Below are 25,420 nucleotides of genomic sequence, written 5' to 3'. Positions count from 1 at the left end.
GTCTTGTAATGTAGTTCGATGACTTCTGATTGTGATGCTACTGATCTCATTGGCATCTTGAAGAATTTCCATCTTCAGTCTTATCCTCTCTGGTACTGTCTACACTACTGATCACACACCGAAGGCCAATGACAGGTCAGTAGCTACTAATTTGCAAGTGTGCTGTCAGTCTCCAGAACTCCTGAAACTCATTTGGTTGCATTAGATAATGAGCAAATCTGAGTGCTTTAATTTGACTGCATCAGAGAAATAGCCAAGGCATTGCCCAGGGACCATTAGAAGGCAGGCATGTCAGCGTGTCAGAGAACCCTGCCTCACGGTACTGCTTTCTTCCCCCTGGAAGAAATAATTTTTGGTGTTGTTTCCTAACCCTGAGTTTTTCCATCTCTTTGGTCGTGTTTTTGATGCAATGATCTCAGTATTGTCTGCATAGTGCACATGTGGGCTGCAGAGTTTTTCTATTACTTTGGGAGAAATGCGAGAACTTTAGTCTCGTTTCTTGTTTTAGTTGCTCTAAGCATTCCAGCACACACCTCGTTCATATTGTTTAGTCGGTAGCATAATGTGCATACGAGTTCCTATAATTTGAATGTAAAGTAACCTGTGAAAGTAGATGGAAATAGATGTGTTCAGTTTGCATTCAAATGCAAAAGGAAAACTATTCAAGACAAAAACCATACTACAAATTGCATGCAAGCAAACCAATGCATTCCTGTTTAGTAAGGGTGATTGCAGTGCTTTTGTAGCACTGCCTACCATAGCAGGGCAATTACACAGCAACTAACCACCCACCCCGAGTCCCTGTTCTGTGAGCCTAAGCATGTAATTGAAAAAGCCACAAGTACGTTGAAGAGCCACCTGTTTCCTCTTAGGATTATATAAGGATGTAAATATCTCACTTCAGCACATCTTAAGAACACATGCAAGTATTTGCTGATTCACGAACAATTTTATCTCCAAGGTTACCTGTTGTGGGGAAAGAAAAAAAAAATGTGCAGAGGTTGTACTGAAACACAATCTAAAATGTTTTATAAGTGGCATGGAAACCTCAGAAACTTGACAATGGCTTTCACTTGAGGGCTTATCCTGTCCTCCATCTCTAGCACAGGCATTTCCTTCCCTGGATTTTCCTTCCCTTCTCTTCCTTATTGTGTCTGAAAATCTAAAAAGAGTGAAGACACGTTAATGGCATGTTCAATGGTGGCTGCTGGTGCTGGGGACAATCAACTTTCATTTCTTCTGGAGCAGGCTGAGGCAAATGGTTGCCCTCTGAACTGGGGTTGAAGTGGATTTTCAGTGTCAGCAGCAAAAACCTGAAGAGCGCAGCTGTTCTGAAAGGAGGACTTTGTCTGGAGACTATTTGATGCGCCAGGTCTGTGCTAAAGGGCAAACTTACATTTTTGACAAATGGGACCATTATACTTTTGAATAACACTTCTGAAAAGTGCCTTTTAAAAAGCTTTGCAGTCTTTTATAACCATTTGAGATTCTAAATAGGTCAATATAAACACGTCAACTGTGATTATCAGCTGGCAAAAGCCCTGCCTGGAATGGACAAAATAACATCCAGATACGAAACTCAGTCCTCGCTATTAAAAACAATGAGAATGGATGAAACAAAAGTTTGCTAAAAATTCAAAGGAAACAAAAAGCAACTAAGGAAGCTAAAAGATTGCCCATGTATTTATATAAGGAATATTAAGGTTTGTTTTAATTTCAGAATTCAGTAGCAAACACAGAAATTTTCACAGAACAGCAAGAGGGCGGCTGGGTCCGGATCAGTGAGGCAAAGACGCTGCTGCTGTGTGGGTCAAACACAGAGCAGGGGGAAAAAACATCCAAGCAAAGGAGGGGAGCCTCTTCCCTCGTGGTTTTTCACAGGTCTGTCTCATGTTAGCTCTTGGCCGATCCAGGGTTCCAGCTACCTGCAGCTGAGCACCAGCAGCTGAACTCCAGCAAGGCAGAAATCGAGTAGCACCTCCACTTCTATGCCAAAGTTCATTCATAAAAGTGGGCCTTTCAGGAATTACCCACAACAGAGAGAAATTCACAGGACAAATGTCTTTAATGTTTGTGGTGCTCTGCTGGATAGAGGGCTTCAGCTGCCTTTCATCAGTACGGCGTGCTCATTAAAGAAACCCCTTTTTATTCCCAGTTGATTAGTATTGCAGTTTTGGACTATGAAATGAAAGTTTTGAGATGAAGCGGACTTACTAATGAATGAGAGCGATTTCCCTCTGTCTTCACTAAGCTATGGGTGGATCTCTGTGAGTCTTCATCGGTACTGCAGTAGCTGAGGCAGAATCCTCAGCTCTTGCATGGTCGAGGGACTGGGAGGGGAGCAAATCCCCACAGATAGCCAGTGTATATTCCTATTGCTTCTGTTGCAGCAGCAGGATTTTCCCAAGCTGACTGACCTTTTACAGGAACGTCAGCTGAAACAGAAATATCAAGTTACAGCAGTCTTTGTGTCAGGATAAGCTGGAAGCTTCCAAGCGTGAAGGAGAATGGCTGTCTCTAATAAAATGATTTTGGATTCCTTCATCCATGTATTTATTGTATCTGTGGGCCAAGGTTTTTTTTCCTGCTCAACTTCAAGGATATTTTTTTCCTCCTGGATATAGGTAGAAATTGAAATCCATTTGAATGTTCCCTTTTTTCATGTCATGCTCGCTTGATGAATAGCAGAGCTAAGATTTTTTTTTAGTATTATCAAGTACTCTACTGAAAAGTTCTAGGGAAAAAAATACGAGAGGGTTTTTTACTTTACTTCCTATTCCAGGAATGGGACTTGTTCATTAGAGCTTCAGCCTCTGCCCATGCAGCCCACACGTATGCCTCCTTCTGTACTGTGCTGTGCACCTAACTCAGGGTGGTGGTTTTCATTTCTTTTGAAGCATTAGGCATAAACAAATGAAAAAAGGTCAGTTATGGACTTTCTGTCAAATATGTTAGATCTTATACACCTCTAATCAAAGTAGAGACATCAAATTTCATAATTCCTTTTACAACACCGTATATTGTGGACCAAAATATCCAGGACTGCTTTTTCAGAGTATAGTCTGATCCAAAATACAGCAGCTGTCCTCCCATGAAAACTCTTTTCATATTAACATACCGGAATAGTTTTCATCACCATTGTGTACTGTCCAAATTCTGTAGATCTTTATGCATATGTAATGATTAGTTGTGTAATAAAATCCATTCCACTTGTGAATCAGGCCTCAACTGCTGAGCAACACATTTGATCTGCTTTGGGATCATCTGCTATTTGTTACTGATGATTGTAAATCATCAAAATTGCAATTTTGGGATGACCATTTTGGAAGCCTGTCACTTTCATCCTTAATTCAGGATATTGTTCCGTATCATTCCCAGCTTCTAAGATGGAGATGAGCATACACAGAGTGGAGCAGCCATTGGCACGTTGCCCTTTTAGATGGGAGCAGTTGGATGCCAGCTCCACTTCTCAGGTTCCCACCCTTCCTGATTAGCAGACCAGGATTAACTGACAAGGCTGGCTTTTTATCACAACGAAGTGTAAGATTGGCAATGCCAAAAAAGTATTCTTATGTAAAGGCTGGTATTTCAGCCGATGAGCTAAGTAAGACTGATTTATGGTTATTTCTACCTGAGTATTAATTTCTGCTTATTATAGAAGCACCAGACCTGTTCTGTCCACTGCTGCTGAATGCAGCTTTATTTCACGTCTCAAAATCATCTCCTAGGAAGTTGGATTTGTCACGTCTTGGATAGGAGGATTATCTTCACAAGAATATTAACCCTGCTGAATTTTTATGCTTAATTTCTGGTTCTTTCCTCCTATGTTACTTGTTTTCTGGCTGTTTGACTATACATTTACAGCATGCCCTATATTTTTTTGCTCTTTAATGTAATTGCCTGCTGGTTTTGAAGATGTCCTCAAGCTAGTATTAAACTACCTGTTGGAAGTGTGGCTCAGAAGAGGATGGGATTCAGCAGGAGTTCACAGTCCAGTATTTACTGAGTTTACGCAGTAGGCTTTGCAGTATATATGGTGTTTCAGTAGCTACACTGCTAATGATGCTCAAACCATCAATTTTAAAGCTGGGTTGGATACATACTTACAAGCAAGCAGGTAAGCATGATTAATAGATGACAAGTGTGTTGCTTTGTCCTAGACAGACAAAAGAGATTTTATCTAGAGATCAAAATCTTATTCTTCGAGGAAGAAACAGAAAGACTCAATAATTTGCTACGAGATGAGTGTGTGCTTTGAGGAACTCTGCATCGATGGCGCGATGCATTATGAGAGGAGGTACTTCCTTGCTTTGTGGTTTTCCCAGAAGATCGCCAGTGCCTGTTGCAGTGTCAGTGCTTCTGTTTCATACTGCTTTGCTTTGGCTACAAATGAAGCAATAGTATTAATTGACATGTTTTATGCAGGGCATGTGAAAGAGGATTTTACATTAACAGCAATATTCCTTGCATCTCATCTGACACAATGAGGTCTCCTGTTTGCAGGGTTGGAGTTTTATCTTTTGGCATTGAGAAGTTCCTAGTTTTATAAAGCTGAGGTGTAAAGGGCCTGAAGCCCCTAACTTTGATACCTTTAAAGAACTGGGCTAGATGATAGACCCTGCACAGTGAAAGGTTATTGCTTTGCTTCCTTTTCTCAGTCTGACACACTGGGAGCTGTCGCTGGGTGCATTGCCTCTGTAATGAGACTGCCTGCAAGTGGATGTGTTATTCAAACTGACTCTGATGAATTTATTCCAATCAAGTGCAAGTCTCGTTGCAGTAATACTTTTGACAAAAATTGAAGTTACAAATTTGAACTGCTATGAGTTGGTACAGAAATCTCCTTAGACAGCTTCCTGTATAATAACACTGAACTTTTTTTGGTGTACTTTTGTAGCAGTTGCTATGGAAGTATATAAAGAGATTAATACTCTATGGGTAATCTCTAACTTAGAAACTGTTCTTAGGATTTTTTAAATCTTGTTCATTAACCCTTATGCGGCCATCTGGCTTCCTATTATATATGTGTAGCTGGAATCACCTTTACCGTACCCACGCACTGTAGACTTTGGTACAAAGTACAGCATGAGAATGAAGAAGCACCCAGAAAAATGCTCAGCAAAAGTGAAATGGCAGGACGGTGATTTTCTTTATTTATTTGTATACACGATGTCAGTTTTGAACTCGAGTTCAATTGAAAATACAGTTCTTAATATGCACTTTCTTAAATTGATAATCACATCATAGTTTCTGTGTGAGAAAGCAGCGCTTTTGGTTTTTTTTCCAGCTAGTCGATGCCTGGCACGTTTATTTAAAGAAACTGAGCATGAGCCTCTTCTGTGCCAAAATAATTGCAGACAACACCAAGCTGGGGGGGAAGTGTCGATCCTCCAGAGGGCAGGAAGGCCCTGCAGAGGGACCTGGGCAGGATGGGTCGATGGGCTGAGGCCATGGGATGAGGTTCAACATGGCTCAGTGCTGGGTCCTGCACTTCGGGCACAACAACCCCATGCAGCGCTACAGGCTCGGGGCAGAGTGGCTGGAAAGCTGTGCAGAGGAAAAGGATCTGGGGGTGCTGACTGATGCTCGCCTCAACATGAGCCAGCAGTGTGCCCAGGTGGCCGAGAAGGCCCACAGCACCTGGCTTGTGTCAGGGATACTGCAGCCAGCAGGGCCAGGGAGGTGATCGTCCCCCTGTGCTCTGCTCTGGTGAGGCCGCACCTCGAGTGCTGGGTTCAGTTTTGGGCCCCTCACTACAAGAAGGACATCGAGGCTCTGGAGCATGTCCAGAGCAGGGCTACAAAGCTGGTGAAGGGCCTGGGACACAAGTCCTGTGAGGAGCGGCTGAGGGAGCTGGGGGTGTTTGGTCTGGAGAAGAGGAGGCTCAGGGCAGACCTCATTGCTCTCTGCAACGGCCTGAAAGGAAGCTGTGGGGAGCTGGGGGTCGGCCTCTGCTCACAGGTAACCAGTGACAGGACCAGAGGGAACGGCCTCAAGTTGTGCCAGGGGAGGTTCAGGTGGGAAATGAGGAGACATTTCTACTCAGAAAGAGCGGTCAGGCATTGGGACGGGTTGCCCAGGGAGGTGGTGGAGTCACCGTCCCTGGGGGTGTTCAAGGAGAGGTTGGACGTGGTGCCTGGGGACATGGGTTAGTGTGACATTGGTGGTGGGGGAGTGGTTGGACCAGATGATCTTTTCCAAATTTAATGATTCTAGGATTCTAACGGCAATGGTTGCCTTTCCAGCAAAACATGTAAACCTCAGTTCCCATTTAAATGGCTGTCTTAGGTCAGATGTTTCCTTGTTGCTGTATATCGTGCTTGGGAGCCTCCATGTTTCATTTTTTGAGTTTTGCAGAGGATTTCACCCAGTGTTATCACAAATCTCTGCAAACACAAAGTGTAGTGTTATAATATGGAACAATTAGAAAGTAGTTTGTGCAAAAGGCCGGAGCTTTGATTGAATGGGTCTGCTACGAATTGTGACTTGCTTCAAGGTCTTTTCTCATTTTTTAAAATATTTTCAGTGTGATTCATCTAAATGGAAAGGGTTTCTTAGACTATCAAGTCTCATTGCCTTATTTTGCTACTCATTATGATGCAAAATCTTTTTTTCTCCTTACAATTACTGAGGTCTACTTTAAAACCTAATAGGTTTTTCTTAGCTACATTTTAATCAGAAGGTTATTTCCCTTGCCATTTGCTAATACAGAGCGTATGTTTTTTAATGCTCTATTGGTTACTACTGGCCCATCATTATAAAAGGAAATATGAAAATAATGCTAGGTGACTTTTTCCCCATCAACTATCTTCACTCTTATGCAGGACCAGGTCACAAGATGATTTAGTTGTCTGCTTTTAGACAAGATGCTTCACCAGCAGTGGTTGCTCTGGATTAAATGCTTATCAGACCAGCTCAGAGGTTGCGTGAAAGAAATAAAATCAGTGACTGTTGATACTGATTGATCTTATATACTGTCTGTCTTTCACATTGAAGGCACCACCAGTACTGTCTGCGTGCAGGGAAAAAAACACTTTGACTTGAGTGGAGTTGGTGGCAGGTAAAAACAAACAGAAGATACTAATGCAAATGCCACACTGGAGATGAAGGGCAGTATGATTCATGGTAAATTTTTGGAGATTTCCTGCTGAGCTCATTCACTTTTGTATTTGAAAGCCATCAAAGCATGCAAAGTATTCAGATGAATGTGAGTTGTCTTACGAATATGTTAAATATGCTGTGCTGGGATAATGGGATGTGAGCCAGGACGGAAGGGATTCATAGCTGCTAATGTTATTTCAGCACTGAGGTGAGAATCTGCCATGCCATGCGTGTGCGTCAGCCAGCGTGCAAGGATACTCCAGAGCAGAATTTCTAACTCTCGAAACTATGGGTTGCCTGTTTTGCATATCGATTCATGCATGTATTTGAAAACATAGCTGAGAATGAGCATGACATCAAAAATGCAGATGCAGACTGTGCCTGTAGACAAACTGCAGCTGGCAAATGCTGTGTTTGTCCTTGTGTTTGCTGTGCACCCAACTAGCGAGCTGGTGTTCAGGCACTGAACAGCATCTTGGGCAATACTTATAGAGCAGAACAAAACCCAACCCTTGGTCTACTACAGGAAAAGAAAGACCAAACGACCTGAACTAAAATGTTCTGCAATTCATCGTCCCATGGGGCAGGTGCACATAGTTTGCTGCTTCTTATTTCACACAAAAAAATATTTTAAGTGTTTATGTTCCAATGTAAAGTTATTCTACGCTTTACTGTTTTCTGCTACTTTCTATTCACATAACTTCTGAGTAAAATAATTCCCTTTGGCTGATTGATTCAGGAATTTGACTGTCGCATTCAAGGCATGACATTTGAAAACGCATACTAATGGACTTTAAATGTGTTGCTGCAAGTTCTCAAGTGATTTTTCTTTAATGTAGAGGTGGAGCAATAATATCTCTTTGGGTAAAATCTATTGCCCCTAGAAACAATATTTTAAACTTCAGTAATATTCATGACTTCTTTCCCCTTGTAATTGCATCGCTAAAAGAAAAGCAATGTGCTTTACATTCCAACTTTTTCTGAAATAGCTTTGCAGGGACCTCATTGTACAACAGCCTGTTGTAAAAAGACAGAACACCTCAGCAGATGAGTAGCTCAACTGCAATAAAAATCCATCTGCAGTGGCTGGGACCTCCCGTGCTCCATTTCTGTCTGGTATCGGATTGGCTTTCTGGTCCAGTCTATAGCTAAACATGCTTCCTCTGTGAATTCAGGGAGCACTCTTCCTCTTACCTGTGTGGGCAAGCACATGGTCTGCTCTAAGAGCAGCAAGGAGCCAAGTCACAGTGCTCAACTATTGGTATCTGAGATGGATAGCACGTCTTACAGCTAAGGAAAAAATCACTTCTCAAAAGTGTAAGTTGGGGAAGTGTGTGTATTTTTTAAACTCACAATTTTATTGCACTCCTGCCTTTAACAAAATGTATGTTCATGCTGTCAGTGGCTGTGTGCTTGCTAGTAAGGTCATCTGTCTGATGAGTTTTACAGTTGAGGGTTGTGATCGCCAAGGGTACCATTTGCAAGTTGAACTATGGTGCTAATGTCCCTGCCGCATAAAACACAGCAACTGTTCTGCTGGTTCACTATTCATTATAAAATCATCCTTGTGCAGTTTTAACTTTAGAGCGTGTGGCTTTTCATATTTGAAGACCTTAAGCCAGTTTCACCTGATGGCTGTGGAGCAAAGCTCACCTCCTGCGGACGGAAAGGAGCACTGTTCAATTCCTCCTACATGTGCCTCTCAAACGAGACAGTGAGATCCTGATTCCATTTGCTGTGCTGGTCGTGATGTGTGTAGCAAAATAAAAATGACAAGGGAGTGTGTCCCATGGTGAGAACAGAGGGTTGGCAATTATAAAAATCTAATTTTTTTTCATGCAAACAGAGCATGAAAAGCTTTTAGTGAAGAATGAATGCAGACCAGCAAAATGGCATTTTCATGGTCTCTTGACCACCACCATGCTTAAAGCTCTTTAATGGTACTACAAGTTAGTAGTGGAAATTTTATGCTGTGTTTGTGTTTATAAGCGGTGATAAACTACTAATCATATCAACAATTAGCAAGCGGCTCACCTGATGAAGGGAGCTGTGGTCAGGTGGCTTCTGCAGGCTGTCATTTGCTTTATGGAAAAGATGCTAGCTTCTGCCAGGATAATTAAGAGAAAATGTGGATGGTTTATATGTCTGATGCAGTTACCCTCCACTGTTGCTCTCAGAGGGCTCTCTTGAAAATCGGATCTGTAATGGATATTATGCAGATTTGAAAGAAAAATTGAAACATGCGACTTTTTCTATCCGCTTTTGATGTTACATTCAGCTGCTTTCATCTCTGAGGATAAAAGTAATTGAACAATAATCCCAGAGAAAGTAAAATACACAAATCAATAAACTGCTCTCACAGGAGAATTTTATTTTGATGAGTGTACTGGTACCTAACGCTTCCCCGAGCCGTTAGGTTGTCGTTAGGTGGTCTTGTACTGTTTAATACTGCTAGCGGTGTCTGCATTAGAGAACACAGGCAATGAATAAGGCAGATACACTGAGTATCAGAAAAGAAGAACAGCTTTTTACCTGCTGTGATTGACCTCCTAAATTTTAATTTGGTGCTGAGAGCTGGTCATTGTCTTTTTATTTTTGTGTTCTTTTGGGAAGTATAATGAAGGCAAGGGTTAGTGTTTCCATTAGATGTAGTGGTAATGAATGTAGGCAGTCGTTAGGCAAGCCTTTTGTGTCGAGCGTTTTCATGTCAGTGATGTGCAGAGGAATTTGGGTCCTTTGTAGTCCTTTTCTCTGCAGTGTTTTCCACTGATCTTGGGCCTTACCTTATTTTCCATCTAATTGTCTTGATTTTTGTTAACAATTTCATATTCGTACTTGTGCAAGTACTGTGAAAGCCTCCCGTTTTGTGTGAGGTGCTGTAATAGGTACGCCGAGAAAGGGAATCCGTGCTCCAGGATCTTAGCCTCAATATGGAAACCAGCTGAACGTTGCTCTGGTGTACACAACCGTGACTCTGTTGTTATGTACACAAGGAGAGTTTGCCTGAGAATAGAGATGAATCTAGGCATGATGCAAAGAGGAAACACCAGGAAGGGCTGGAGGGGCAGCAGGCAGCAGCATCTGTGGCCTGAAGCCTGTGGTCTATTTTAAGGACCGTCTCATTAGGGCCTGTCAAATTGTGTTATCGGGGCTGAGATGTTAGAAGTACGAAACCTGCAGCATGGTGAATGCTTTGGAAATCTTTAGCCATTTCCATAACCATTATTCCGATCTTAAGCTTGAGCTTACATCTTCCAGAGGAAGCAGCTGACCCATCTGTACGGCTAACCTTTCACTCTGCATTTCGTGGTGTGGTTTGCCTTTTTTTTTCCTCCTGTCAACTTGAAAACCTATCACAGTCTGTGTAATTAAATTAGATGAAATGGAAAAAAAAATTATAGCCCATTTATGTGCAGGAGAAAGTTCACAGATGGTAATAGCTAAATTTTCAAAAGGCTTCAGTTTGTCTGAGTTGCTCTTGGCCTGTCCAAGGCTGAGCCCAGGACTGGAAGTGAAAGGATCCTTAGGCCTCTAGAGGAAAAGGTGTCCCCTGCTCTGCTCGGTTGGTCTGGAGGAGAAATCTGCTGGAGCTGAACTCTACACTGGAGAGTTGGCAGAGGGGAAATGGGGAGGTGGCTTTAAAGAAGAAGTGGGAGAAGAGGGTAGGAAAGTAGATGCTTGCGTAGGGCAGCATGGGGAGTGGGAGCTGGGACGTCTTATGAGGATGGAAGAGGAATGCATGAAGGAGGTCTGAGACTAAGACCCAGCCACTGATGGGGATCAGGCTGACACCCTCATACTGGAAGGGTTATCTGAGCTCTTTTTGTGTCCCCTGATACCTTAGGTGCTTAAAAATCTCAGGCCCACCACAGGCACGGTATGTATGCATGAATAATAAACGTTCACATTGCACGTGCAACCCTAATACCAGCTGGTCCCAACAACTGATTGCTTCACTTTGTAGCTGTAATGCTCTTGGATATTGATCTTCACAGGAGGTTTTCTGAAGATTAATAGGGAAGAGAAAGTGGTTGCATCTGTGAGTCTTGAGAGAGTGGAGCTGAGTGGATGCCAGTTGGAGATCCCTGACATTTCTAATATTCTGCTGCTTGAGATGAATTATAACCATCTAGGGAGCAAATGCTAATGCCTGTCTGGTAGGAATATTGTTATTTTAATAGTAAAGCAGTAACTATTTTTTTCTCTGCCCTTCTTTATTACCCTCTGCTCTGAAGAGAAGGAAATCATTAACAGCTGGAGGACAACCAACCATCAAAGTGATTTTTTTCAGCATTTGTTTTAGGTAGGAGTATTAGAGGAAAAAGAAATTAGGAACACTGTCTTTTCTGTATATTAATTCAAGGCTACATGAAATGAACAAAAAGGGTATCGCTCCATAAATGCTGCTACAACGAGCAGACCTGTGATGCCAAGCTGTGGCAGTGGTTATTGGAATGTTTCAGTGACATATTAACAGATCTTTTCTTAGAAACTTAGCTTCCTTAACACACTTCCAGCAAATGGATTTCCAATAAGAATCTACATCCTTTCTCCTCTTCCTATTTCAAAATAAACTCTTTCAGGGCACAGTGGTGTATTTGTGTGGAAATGGCTTTGCTGAGAAATTGAAAGGCAGGATCTGGATCAGTTCCCTGCACGAGCTTTGCAATATCCCTGAAAAGTGTTGTGATCTGTATTTGGCGCCCAGAGCATTGCTTAAGCTAGTGAGGGGAAAACTAATCTCTTGCGCTTTCATTTGGCAGCACTGTCTCATAGACTGATCCTAATGGGGTGGAAATGAGCTCAGCTGCCTAATTCTGTTAAAAACATAGGCTTTTTTTAACACATGAATGCTCATCTACTTCCTTCAAGCCTTGTTGTTAAAGCCATGGCAGCAAAGAATCAAGCCATAGTTGCCGAAAACAAAACACGCTGCTTTTTTTTCCACTTCGGTTCTTTCTTTTGTATGCAGTAAGAAATGGCAAGTGCAAGAGCTTCATTCACCCAGAAAAAAAAAAAAGAAAAGAAAAAAAAAAAAGTCACTTTAAAGTAATGAGCCTTGCCTTCACTTTTAGGGCACGACTAACTAACTTGCTCATTAGCATTGTAACCTCCAATGGTGCCCCAAACGTTGTTTCACCACCTGCGTTTTGGAACCCAAGGACAGGGCAGTGTGCCCCCAGAACCAGATGCAGGTCCTTGCACTCCAGCCTCGTGGGATCCTTGTGCAACCCACCAGTCTCCCACCATCTTCCAGTACTGTGTATCTGAGTGGCTGGTTGTAGCAGCACAGCTCTGTGGTCATGGTGAAGCTCGTTTCCTGCTGGCAGAGGACCGATTGCCTGCTGCTGCCAATGAGATTGAAGAAAGTAAGCAGAGCTGTAAATCTGCCTCTGGGTTTCCATTGGGCTGTAGATGAGGACATGGCCAGTGTCTGTCATACAGACAGTCCATTTTATGCCTCTATACCTCTAGGTCCATTAGGGTTGACCTTCCTTCATTAAATCCGAGGCTCAGGTTTCTAGTTCCAAGAAAAATGCACTAGTATTGGACTTCGTAGGGAAGCTTAAAAACTGAACACCGACATCCTCTGCAGGGCTCTCAAATCTTCATGATATCCTTCACCTTTTTCCCTTCTGAAGACTGCAGAAAGTTTCCTCGTGGCAGCCTAGTTTCATTCTCTGAGCAAGCCATAAACAGCGTGGGTAAATGCTCCCAGCATGGAATTGGCTGTGTGGAGGGACGACGTGTGCACACGTGTAGGTGTGCACAACTTCATGCAGTGCTGTCCCCTGTAAGTGCCTTCCATGACTATTAAATAAACCCTGCTAGTACCCTTGTAAAACTACAGCTGGCTGCTAATCGCTTGCTTTGCTATGTGGATGAGCTCAGAAGAGTTTTAAAGGATGTGTCCCACCTGCACAGCAAATAAGGATTAAAGAATGGGAAGTTACAGCTTTCTGTTACCAAGTAGTATTGAGCAAAATAAAGCAGCAGTAATTTGATATTTGTTGGACAACCCTACTCTTTTTTTTTTTTTTTTGTGGTTTTGCTTTGAACAATAAGGCGGTCTGAAGTTTCCTTAGGGCATCTTCCCAGATAAAGTCAGCTCTGCTGGGAGCCCGGAGGAGAGCTCACCCACCCGGCAGCCTTCCTGAAGGAGCCGCACCTTGACTGCTGCTGACTCACACCTCTTGCAGCATGGGGCACGAAGGAGTGGATCAACTCTGGGCATGGTGATGGCAGGAATCTGTAGCAGTGCATTGGTGCCCTGCGGCAGCAGGGAGGTTACAGGTATTGGGAACAAGTTGGAATTGTTTAGAATTGAGTCACTTCTGGGCTATTAATCCAGTTGCACTAAATATATATATATATATATATTTTGGGCAAAAAGAAAGACTTGGATTTCAATGAGACTTTAAAAAGTGCATGCTGGGGGTATTAACAAGGCTGTTGTAATCCTGACACAAAGGCCTGTATGTTCCGATTACACTAAGAGCCCTACCTGCATTAGAAGCTATCTTTTTAATAGGCTTGACAGTGTTCCTAACGAACTAGTTTATCTGTATTTTCTTGTGCATAATGTCTGCACTGAAATTCTATGAGTATTTTTCAGTGGAACACCGATGAGATATAAATGGTGGTAAAGAAATGGTGGTCCTGCCCCTTGCACTCTGCTCTCCTGGAGCTTTTCTCTTGCTTCTTCCCAGGACTGCTCCTTTCATGAGACATTTGCTTGCTGTTCTGCTGCAAAGACGAAAAAATGCAGGAAGAGCAGTGATCCTGGTTCTCTGTGCCATTTGAGAGCTGTGGTTGTGCTGAAAGCAGATGAACTATTGGTGGAGAAAGTCCCAAAGGCAAAAATTTGATCAACCCTGTTCTAAAATGTGTCTGGCTGCTGTGATTCTGGCAATTACCTGGAGAAGGTGCATATTGATGCTACTGCCTAATGACATCCCAATGAGTTGACAAAGCTGAGTTAAGTGCTTGGAGCCAATTGTAAAGCAGATGAGGGGACACTGGCCGTTTGTAACTCAGTGCTGGATAATTGGCACCTACAGAAAGATGCTGGAAGAGGTTTTTCTTCTGCCCCTCTTGTGAGCAGGTGTTGAAGCACAGCTGGATTTTTGCTGATGCACTGTAACAAGTCTGGCTCATTAACTGAAGCAGAAAATCCAGAAAAAAAATGGGAATGGCTTCCTGCTTGGGAACATGGACACCTCTGAGCAGAAATTCTAGGACCAGATAAGCTTAGGGAGGAAGTTATTCTGCTTTATTTTTTTGTGCAAGTTAAAAGTGCAACCATATCCTAGGAAATGGGCAATTAGTGGGCTAAATACAGTGCATTGATTTTGTTCAGAGCAAACTTTTATCTTTCTTCCACCGTCCCAAAGTGTATCTGTAACATTTTGAAATGAACATTTGTTCAAATATGTACATTCACATAATAGTTAACCATCCATGGCATTAATGGCATTGCATTGCTGACTTCAACACTCTAGTGTAAGGAAGACATGAGCATGAAATTAGAATTAAACAGCTGGCCATAAATTGCATTTAGACCCTGTGTGAAAATAGGTTTCTGAAATACTTTGCAACCGGTATGCAGCCGCAGGAATTTGAAAGTCTCCTGGTCTAGTTAAAGGAGCAACTGGGGGAAGAAACTGGTTGACATCTCTGGATACCATTTCTGACATCTCTTACACTAGCTGCATATCCAACCACCCACTCCCGAGGACTTCTCCTTTGCCTAGCCTTATTTTTACATGATTTACTTTGCCTAAGTAATTATGCAATATTAGCATTCTTAGCAATTGCCAATATTGTTTTTTTCTGTCAATATGGTATGCTGTAGAGAGAAAATCCCTTTAGATATCATCAAGTACAGGGAAATCAGCTAGTCCTTATCATACAGAGATTCCTCAAATCTGACTGCCCGTTGCTGGTGGAAAAGGGAGTTGCTGCTTCTCTTGAATCTCGAGAAAACCGGACAAGCCCCAAGTGGCTCAGGGCAATTCAGGTATTTCAATAGCCCACGCAGACCCCATGCTTCACAAGCTGATAGCTCCTTCTACTAGACTGACAAGTGGAAATGGAAAAATATTTTCCATGGCTTTTGTTTGTTTTTTGAAAGGCTTCCAAAAGAGCGGCGAGAATTTCCCTTGCAGATTGTACGGCCATAAAGGGAAGCTGCAGTTACAAATGTGAGGAAGCCTATCTGCGGGAGCAATGCCTCTCTCTCCGCTCTTCGGAATAATTCAACAGGCCCGCGACTGCGTAGAGGAAACCTCTCAAACATTTCCTTACCCACTATTTTGATTACCTTATATATTTTTATGGAGATAATTTATTTTTTTTTGTCAGAAGCTAGCTTATATATACTATTGTAATCTTTTCCACTTACTGAAGCTAACAGCAGAAGTACGCGCAGAAAGAGGTAATAAAAATAAATGCACAGGCATGTTAATAAAATAGCTAAAATAAATATTTTATTTATACATAATAAAATAAACAGATTTGTGGGGAAAAAAGCATTTTATTGTGCTTGCCAAAAAAGTGGTTTACCTGCTTTGTAATTTCACTTTCATTAGCATATTTAATTATGCTTTTGTATTTAATCATCAGAATGCTCAGTAATGTACATTTTGTTCCCAGCCATGGAATACCACCACTAAGTGTATCCATGATAGATGTTTTTAATAAAATCAGTAATTACCCTTTATTGTTGCTTTAAATGATTATTTTTAAGTTTGTTAGGGAACAATAGTTTTAGGTACAAGGAGAAGAAAGCTTTCTCCTTACCATTCAAACTCTAATGAAAAACTCCATTTAAACAGATGCTAATAAACCTTTTTTTCCTTTTTTCTTTTTTCTTTTCTTTTTTTTTTTTTTTTTTTTTTTTTTTTTACAAAAGGTAGTGCTTAATTATCTTGAAGTTGTTTACAAGTGGAGGTCTGGCAGCTCGGCTGTGGGTGCGGGTTAGAGCAAGCACCGGCGGTGCTGGGGTAGGCTCTGAGTCGCCTGCAGGTGCCCCGGACCTGGGTCTGCAAGTATGGGAGGTGCCTTTGGGAACATGTTGGAAGGTCTCAGACTTCTCAATGAGATGGATCTCAGATCAGTTTAAGGGCGTTTTTTCATGTTTTTTTGGTCTTGGTTTTGTTGAACAATCTCTATGAGATTAGGGGATGTTTGTGGGTTTTGTAACCCATGAAATAGGTTTCCTTTTTTTAAAAAAATGAAATCTTGCGTTTCTTTTGATGCAGAATTCAAAGTAAAATTTGCAACTGAAACAAAAGCAGATCAATCAAAAAAATGTAGAAAATGAACTGTGAACTGAAGTGAAATGCTCATGTTAACCGTTGCGAGAGCTCAGTCCCTAGCTTATCTAAGCGTGTACTCCGTTATCTAACTTATTTATCTTTCTTTTACAATAGCTTCAGCTATGTGACTGTGCTCCTCCTGTATGTCTCAGAGAATGCCATCAAATGGCCTATTTTAGTTCATCAGCGTAATGACACCTATTTCTTTGTGTGTGGCTTGGGGTTTAGGTGATTGTAGATATCTCAACAAGCAGGTTGTGCTGTGGCCACGTTGTTGTTTTAGTCACGTTTGCTTTTTCTTCTTTTCTCTGTTGGGAGTCTTCAAGATGTTGGAAGTCTGTGATTCTAGGATTTTTCTCTCAGCATATGCAAGAAGGTACGTTTCTCTATAACCACCTTCAGCTTTGACTGCACATCTTTTGAGCAGTGACACCCAAACTGGTTTAAAAAAAAAAAAAAGTTTCAAATTTTAGGGAAATTTTCTTTATGCAAAAACAGGCAAAGCTAAAGCACTTTTATGGTACTGGCAGACTAGGGAACTCTGCTTAATCAGTGTTTTTATCTGTCGTGTCTGAAAAGGCATTTAGACCACATTCAGGCTAGGAAGGCATTGAAATATGATGAGCAGCATCTGAATGAGTTGTGACGCTCAGCACAGGATCTCTGTCACCGAAAAGACATGCTGCACTTCAGGAATGCACAGAGTTGTCCGATGTTCTGAAATGTCCCCATGTAGGACGTTGATAAGGAAGGCGTTTGTAGAGCAACTCATCTGTCATCCTGTCTTTGAAGAGATGAACAGCAGTCACGGTGGAGTTGGCTGTTTTATCCTGAGCCATCACACAGCTCAATTGGATATTTAAGGCATAGCAGCTGACTGCTTTTGCTTTGTTTTACCTCGCTATGTTATTTTGCTACTAGGTATGTTTCCTTAGGCTTGCTTCATCCTATGGAAATTTAAAGAGGAAGATGAGAAATAGGAGATAAAGGTGAGACAGAGAGTACCTGGAACTGAATAATTGTCAGACATATTACTGTTTGGTTTTCCATCTGCAGAATTAGATTGATGTCTTTGTAGAACAGGTAGGAACCTACAAAGGGAAGCATCCTATCTACTGATCCACTGATGATCAGAATGGTGTGGAAAGTAGTCACTGACTCCTTGGAGTGACTGACGATGAGCTCAGGTGTGGGTGTGTCGAGTGGAAGGCAGGAATTGGACTTGCATGCGTTTTCCTCCTCTGCTTTCTCAGAAAACATCAGTTAGGGCTCTGGGAAAGTTGCTACACCTGTCATGCTTGTCTTTCTTCCCTTTGTGCATTCTCAGTCTCTGTAACCCACTCTGGGAAAACATAATTCAATCAGTGGACCCCTGCACTGCTAATGAACTCTGCCTCGTGCTCTCTGTAGGGTCAGCAGACATGGGCGATGGGGCCTCAGAGCAGTACGGGCATCTTCCCCTCAATGTCATGTCTGTACTGACAGTAACAATTCCTTGCAATTAGGCTCCTGCAGCAGGTAGTTAACCTGAAGGGCAGCAGCTGATTGTCTCTGTTTAACTTCACTGCTCAGCCTTAGCTCCATGTTCAAACCCTGGTGCTTTGCTGTTACTTCCTTTCCTCGCTGTTCTGCCCTGCATGGCGGGGTATGAAGCAGAGACAATTGTTATTAATAACCTAAATCAACCTTTGCCTTTTCCACACCTCACCTTGAGCAAAGCAACTACAGCGAACAAAATGAGATCTGTAAAACCCAATAGGAAAATTATAAAACCGGTTGTAAAAGTCAACTTTCTGTGAAATGGTGATAGCAGGAGATGCAGTCCCTGAACGCTGCAGGTTGCTGTTGGGTCAAAACCCTCCGCTTGCATGGACTGAGGACTTGGAGCACACCCGAAGGACCTGTTGGGAGAGTTTGCGTCCATCCTGGCCACGTGCCCATCACGACCAGTTCAGAAAGGCTCCTGGCCTGCAAAGTGCTGCAGCCTACCAAAGCAATGATAGATACTGAAGCGTTGCTGAGAGATGTAGTATTAAACAATGCTGTTCAGTCCTTGGTTTTGATGTAATTAATAGTTCAACCAGGCTGAAATGAAAATACAATGTTTGCACAGTGAAATTCCAGAGAGCATGACTTCTTTGCATGAATTCAAGACTAGTTTTAATACGTCAGTGATAGCTGTTCCATCGCTGCTGCCTGCTAAGAATTTCTGTGGGTTTTCTAAGGTCTCAGGACAGTTAGAAGCTTCAATTTATGCAGGTTACTCAGATGTCTTAATATGTACGATCCATAGCTGTTCAAATTGGGTCAGTTTGTTTGTCTTGCTTTGGTAGGGTTTTTTTGTGCAGTTGAAGTTGAGATCTATATTCACAGTGTCTCTGAAACTAACCAAGTAATAATTTTTAGGTTTCTCCTTGCTTTATTGTGAAGCTATAATTCCAAGAATACAGAAATCGAGCAGTTCATACAGTCTCCAGATACTTACAGTAGTAGAGGATTATATAGAATGGAATAGTTCAGTTCAGAGGGACCTGCAAAGGTCATCAAGTCCAGTCAGGCACTTGCCTGACTACTGCAGGGCTAACTAAAAATCAAAGCAAGTTCTTGAGGGCATTGTACAAATGCCTCTTGAGCACTGAAAACCATGGGACACCACCTCTCTAGGAAGCCCGTTCCTTTCCAGTGTTTGACCACCCTCACAGTAAAGAAACTTTTTGATGATGTCCTCTCTGAAGCCCTCCTGGTACAGCTCTGTGCTGTTCTCTCTGCCTCTCACAGCACCTGCCTTCCAGCCCTTTCACCAGTGCTGTTGGCCTCCTCTGGACATGTTCAAGTACTTGAACATCCTTTTTTTTTTATCTTGCGGAGCCCAGAATTACATGCAATATTTAAGGTAAGGCTGCACTAATGTTAAATAGATGGAGAAAATCACCTCTTTTGACAACTATGCTGTGTTTAATGCACTCCAAAATGCAGTTTGTCCCCTTGGAGGCCAGGGCACGCTGCTGGCTCATGTGGTGCCTGCTGTCACTGGTGCCCCAAGGTCTTTTCTGCAGAGCTGTCAACTCTTAAACAGGTTTAGTTTTCTTGTTTGTTTTGAGGAAAATAGATTATATGAAAAATAGTTGATGTTATACAGTAGATACCCAGGGGAGGTACTACAGACATTTTGAGATTAAGATTGAAACAGAAAGATACATACTTTTAAAGTGCAGAACGAATTAAATAGAGAATGTAGTAGAACCTCCATCCTTTAAAAACAATACAAAATCTCATCTATGAAAATGAGTTTCAATGGCTTATGCTGGAGTGTGTGACAGGAAAACATTTTCAAAGTTATATAGTTTGTTTTCAGAAAAATGTGATGGAAAGTAAGAGAAGGAAGCCAGAGTGCATATAAAGCTCTGTAGGTCTTGCTTCAATTTGTTTATTTAATTTGTCTCATTTCTTTCTCTGTGAACCTAACATTTAAATAGTTTTTACTTATTTATTCATTCCCCTTTGTTCAAGAATCTGTAAGACCATTAGATGTCAAATCTCGACACCTGCTCTTGAAAACTCCTGCGGCTATGGGTATTTCTGAAATGTGCATCCCAATCCTCTTTTCGTGACAGCATCCTGATCTCTTCCCACCCCACTGGACTGACGAATCTCACATTTTAAGCACATATGTGCAGGATGTTCTGCGTTCGTGTACGGGGGTCTCTGGACTGTCTGTGAAATCTGTAGTTTAGCTTCTTGCTTTGTAACTCTGCCCCGTCTGCTATTTAAAGGCAGGTTACTGTAGTGAAAGTCTCAGGGTATATCTTAGAACATTTGGAGTAATGTTTTGAGTTATGATTAGGAACTGGTCAACATGAACCAGCTTGTGAGACTTAGTTTTATGTAAGAAAGAGAAGGGCAAATGTGAACAAGGTGAGATAACTGAGAAATTCAGGTAATCATCCATAGTCCAGGTTTTGGACATACAGCTTGATGAAGTGATACTGAATCAGTCGTTCCTTACCCTTAGAGTCCTTACCGTTCCTTAGAGTTGACACATCTGACATCAATAAACCAAACACCCTCTCATTACCCATTCATTCTATAACATGACTGACCTAAAGAAAATAACTGTAATTTTAAAAACGCTATAACATTAACACGGAGGTTAATTGCAATCTTCAGCTGCACCATTGTTGTGGCATGAAATATTTCTGCTGCGTCTCAGCCCCATTCTGATGTGGAGTCTGAGGCTGATTACATCGGAAAGTTCTGAAGGACAAGCATCTGCATCTGGTTTTGGTTTTCTTTCAACACATCTTAAAGCATCTTGTGCTTACTCGTACAGTTTTAGAGGCTGAAAGCTGTCATAGAACCATTCTTTGGTTCACCTTAATTATGTATATGAGCCGTCTACAGAAATGCTCTTTCTGTGGTTTTAAAGGGATGATTATCACCTATGCAGAAGTATGTGGGTATGTATATGCATACAAGCTTTCTAATTTCAATATATATATTTTTGACACAAAGTGCTAAAGATCCTCATGTAAGAAGTGTTCTCTGCATGCTTGGGGAATTACATGACTTATGTGGAATACTAAACCAGTCACTACCTTTAGATCCCTGGTTCTTTAATAACCATACTAATCCAAAAGAGGCTGCAGGTATGTGCATCTGTGTAAATACCCAGAATAATGTTCACTTCAGAAGTAGCTGTTTCCCATTGACAGTTACTGTGCTAGTCACTAGGGTGTGATTTTTTGGTTTTTTTTGAGAAGTAACATGGAATATAGTGGTTGCTTTCTGCCCATGCGTTAGTAGGTTAAAGTCAGTGTGACTGCTGTGTGCTTTACTTTCAAGAATTACAAGGTTTTTTCTCCACTTTGACCGTCTTCCAGAGAAGTGTAACTGATATTTAGGAGTCCATATGACTTGTTTTGTTTCCATTAAAATGTTCTCTCATGATTTCAACTTATGAAAGGAACAGAACTGGAGAAGTGGGAGAAACTCTAAATAGTGCTATAAATCAAGAAACTGTGAAGTTATGTATTTTCTAATTACCTTGCTTAGATATATATTGGTCAAAAAAGCAAGCGAGCTGTACAAGCTGAAGAAATGTCAGATAAACTGTGACATGTGTAGTATTATTACCATCTGACATATCTCAAACACTGATTTTACTAACTCATCCTTCATTCTTTATATCTGCATGTCTAGCGATGCGTGCATTTATATTTCATGTAAAGGGCAGAGTCTGTAGTCAGAGCGTTTGAGTTATGCTGTTAAAAATAAATTAAGGAACAGCAGGTGAAAATGATTCTTACACATGAATATTCAAACTTTACCTCAGACAAGTACTGTAGAAAGAATAATAAAAAGCAGTGAAACTTTGTTGAGGCCAAGGCATTGATATGCTCTGAAATAAAACTTTTATTGGCACAAGGCTGAGATGAGTCAGAAAGCTTGCTGAAGGAGGGGCACGGCCTGCTCGTAGGCCTCCTTGATGAAACATTTAAGAGTGCCTGCCAGGAGCTGAAAACTGGAGGGGCAGTGGGGCTGGGGCAGGGGCAGGCCAAAAACCCGCCCAATTCTTGTACTCTTGTACCAGATGACAAGTTTGTTCCCTCTCCTCTGACAGCCGTCTCCTGTGTATTTGCATCACTTAGGGCTGGATTCACCAAACTACCGGGTGGGGAGGGAGTTCTGTAAAAATGAAGGAAGTGCAACATCCACGCAACTTAAATCGTGCTGCCACTGCTGGATTCAGTGATGTTTCACAGGAATCGGAAGCCTGACCTCTGGGCAGTGCCCTCTGACAGGATTTCCAGTGAAAGCTCAGGAACCAGAATCCATGTGTGGACTGGACATTAACCTCCTCGTGTACTTGTTCCTCCTTTCCAAAAAGAGGCATATAAATGGATGACTGATGACTTTTAAGGTTGAATTATTTTTTTCTTCAGTTATTTATTTTGTTCTTCTTTTCTCCACAGATCCTGTCCACGGACCACAGAACGTGGAAGTTGTTGACATCCGTTCCCGGCAGCTGACGTTGCAGTGGGAGCCCTTCGGTTACGCCGTGACCCGGTGCCACAGCTACAATCTGACAGTCCAGTACCAGTATGTTTTTAACCAGCAAAAATTCGAGGCGGAGGAACTCATCCAGACTTCTTCCCACTACACTTTGCGAGGTCTTCGGCCCTTCATGACCATCAGGCTGAGGCTGGCCCTCTCTAACCCAGAGGGCAAAATGGAGAGTGAGGAGTTAGTTGTGCAGACTGAGGAGGACGGTACGTTATGTTGCCTTTGCTTGCTTTTTTTTTTGTGGGGACACAGTAATACTTTCAAGTCATAAAGAACAGCATAATCCCCTGTCCCACAAGACTTATAAACAGCTCCTCTGGACAGGATGTGTGTTACGCAAGTAAAATTTGTAGGTGTAAATAATTTCCATTTCACAGCAGTGTTCTTGAAAGGGCAGGGCTCCCTGAAGTGCCTGGAAATGACAAGCGCCAGTCTGAGCTGTTACTGAACAGCAGTAGGTTTGCTTTCTATAGAAGTTGTGTCCTGAACTACCCAGGACCCCCAGAGCAGGTTCCTTTATCGTATGGGCAAATGTGATTCTGGCATTAGTTGCTTTTTTTCTTTGTGCCTTTACATCACTGTCCCCCAAAGAGTTATGATGTCTTCCTTTCCGGAGTGTCTCTTTTCTTAATGCTGATCTTCTGGATGTAACGTATGCCTCTGATGCTAAGATCGTTTGGTGCTAACTCTTCCGTTCCAGATACAAAAGAACAGTTTTCCAGAAATACTGATGGAAAGCTTTAAAGTGTTATTATCCCATCTGAACTATTTCAGACCAAGGACTCTCCTAGACTGCAAGCCTCCATTTTGTCTGATGTGTTAAAAAGGAATGTTCTTCCTCTGCCAAAGCCATAAGGAGTTGCTGTCCTAAGTTTCTGTCAGCTGAAAGTGGCTCTAGCAGCCCAGTATATCATACAAGGGACATAAAAGGATGGCAGATCTTTCAGAAAAATGAACAGGGTTTTTATCAGACAGGCTTGGAAGTGTATTTAGTTATCTTTCCCAACATTAAAATTTTGCTTTAGTAGGTGGATTTTTAGCTGGCCTTGTAGCCATAATGAAACATAAATCTTACATTGTACTTAACTGAGAAAATCAATCTATCATATTGATAAGGGTGTGCAGCCCAGTAGATCTTTATGCCAAAGTGCAATCTGGCTGCTGAGGTAGATGGAGCTTTGCTGTTATGGGGGCAAAGGAGAACGCATGCAATTTCTTGCTGTGTCTAATTATCCTTTGGCATTACAAACAGGATTCTGTCATCAAACCCTCGCCATTCTCTGTATCTGATGGGAGGCTGGTTGATAGACAAGATGTAGCTTGTAAATAAAACGTAAGTACCCAGCACTGCAGACAAATTAGAGGAGAACACCTGAGGCCTTTAAAAGAGGACATTGTACATACCCTGCGTTGCCAATCTGTGTAATGCCTCAAGGTGTTATGCGCATCTCTGCTGTTCCCAGGTGGAGGGCATGAGCTGGGATGGGAGTCAGGAAGGCATTTGGTGAGGTAGGTGAAAGAAGAGCTGGAATTGCTCACTGAAAACTAACTTCTGAAGGAGGATATGCTGCCTACATTGTTAGTGATCTTTGCAGCATGTTGAAAGGGCACATCCTGCTTCCTCGTGTGTGTGCCTTTCTTCCAGCCCTGGAGGAACATTTTGGTGATGCAGCAGAGTGTAGGCTTGTTAAAGGCCTGATGGTGTTGAACATTTTCTGGATAAAGCATGGTTCTATTGGAAATGTCCGTGTGTTACTCCACGAGGATGTTGAGGTCCAGAACAGGGAAAGGCTTAAAGAGAGAAGAGGCTGCCCATTACTTCACCGCTTGACATTCTGGTGATATTGTGGACATTTCTGTAATTTTAGACTGATGATGGAATGGCCTGAGGAGTCTAACTCAGGACAGAAAAGAGAAGATGGCATTTAAATGATCAGAAGGTTGTATTCAAGCTCGGAGTAAAAGAAAGACCAGTATGTAATGTTGTCATTCCTTTACACCACCGGGACAGTCCTAGGTTACGTTCCCAGTTCAGTGGCTCACAAGACTTCTGGAAAAGCAGTGCAGCTGGGATGTAGCACTGCCAAATGGATCAGTGAGCACTACTGGTGTTCTCCTTTGGCCACTTTGCTAAGTTGTCTCAGTGCCTTCCTGCGTTGTGCTGCATGGACATGCTCTGAGGTTTTCCAATGGTGCGACAACATGTGTAAGCTGGACTATGATCTTCATGCACTGGGACTCTTCTCAGAGAAGTGCCAATGTTACTGCCTAAATTATCTTCTGTACATGAATCCTTATCTGCAGAATGTTAACTACTATTATTTTTACTAGTGCAAATAGCTATATTTGAGGCAAAGTTAAATTATTGAAGTTCTCTTTATTTAAAAGGTACCTTTTTGCATTTTTGTATTTAAATAGAAAAATATGCACACACTGGAATATTGTTAATTTGAGGTAATAAAGTGCATAATTTGGGGGTAAAATTAGACATTCACTGTGTGATGTCATGGAGTCAGGAAACAAATGTGTTTATGCAAGAAAGACACTTCCAGGTGACTGACTGGATAAACTAATAAATTCACCTTCTGTAGTCTTCAGTTCCCTTTTAAGTACTCACACTGATTTTCTGCTGTGCTGGAATAAGGGCATACTGGAGCTAGCTTCATGTTTTCATGGATTCTGATTTTGTTCATTACTTAGTGGTTTTCTTACTTGATTCAGTGGAGCTGGTGGTAGTTTCTAACAGTGTTGTGATTTTTTTTGTTGTTGTTTTTAATCTTTCTGTAGTTCCTGGACCTGTTCCCTTGGAATCCATCCAGGGAGGACCTTTTGAAGAGAAGATCTATGTTCAGTGGAAGCCTCCAAATGAGACAAATGGCATCATTACACTCTATGAGGTGAGGAGAACAGATTGTTGTCAAGGAATACATGCCATA

General features: G+C 41.9%; 1 protein-coding gene across 13 annotated transcripts in view; it reads left to right on the top strand.

Annotated features, from left to right (window-relative positions):
- PTPRT (protein tyrosine phosphatase receptor type T) overlaps positions 1-25,420 on the top strand; it is a 502,670-nt gene that overhangs the window by 322,970 nt on the left and 154,280 nt on the right. For all 13 annotated transcript variants that reach the window (XM_035344293.1, XM_035344286.1, XM_035344283.1 and 10 more), the window contains exons 8-9: positions 22,394-22,690; positions 25,272-25,381. In XM_035344293.1, the coding sequence (XP_035200184.1) occupies positions 22,394-22,690; positions 25,272-25,381 (407 nt within the window). The remainder of the gene's footprint in view (positions 1-22,393; positions 22,691-25,271; positions 25,382-25,420) is intronic.

Source organism: Oxyura jamaicensis, chromosome 20, assembly GCF_011077185.1.
Source record: "Oxyura jamaicensis isolate SHBP4307 breed ruddy duck chromosome 20, BPBGC_Ojam_1.0, whole genome shotgun sequence".
Lineage (NCBI taxonomy): Eukaryota > Metazoa > Chordata > Aves > Anseriformes > Anatidae > Oxyura > Oxyura jamaicensis.
This window is presented reverse-complemented; position numbering and strand designations above follow the sequence as displayed.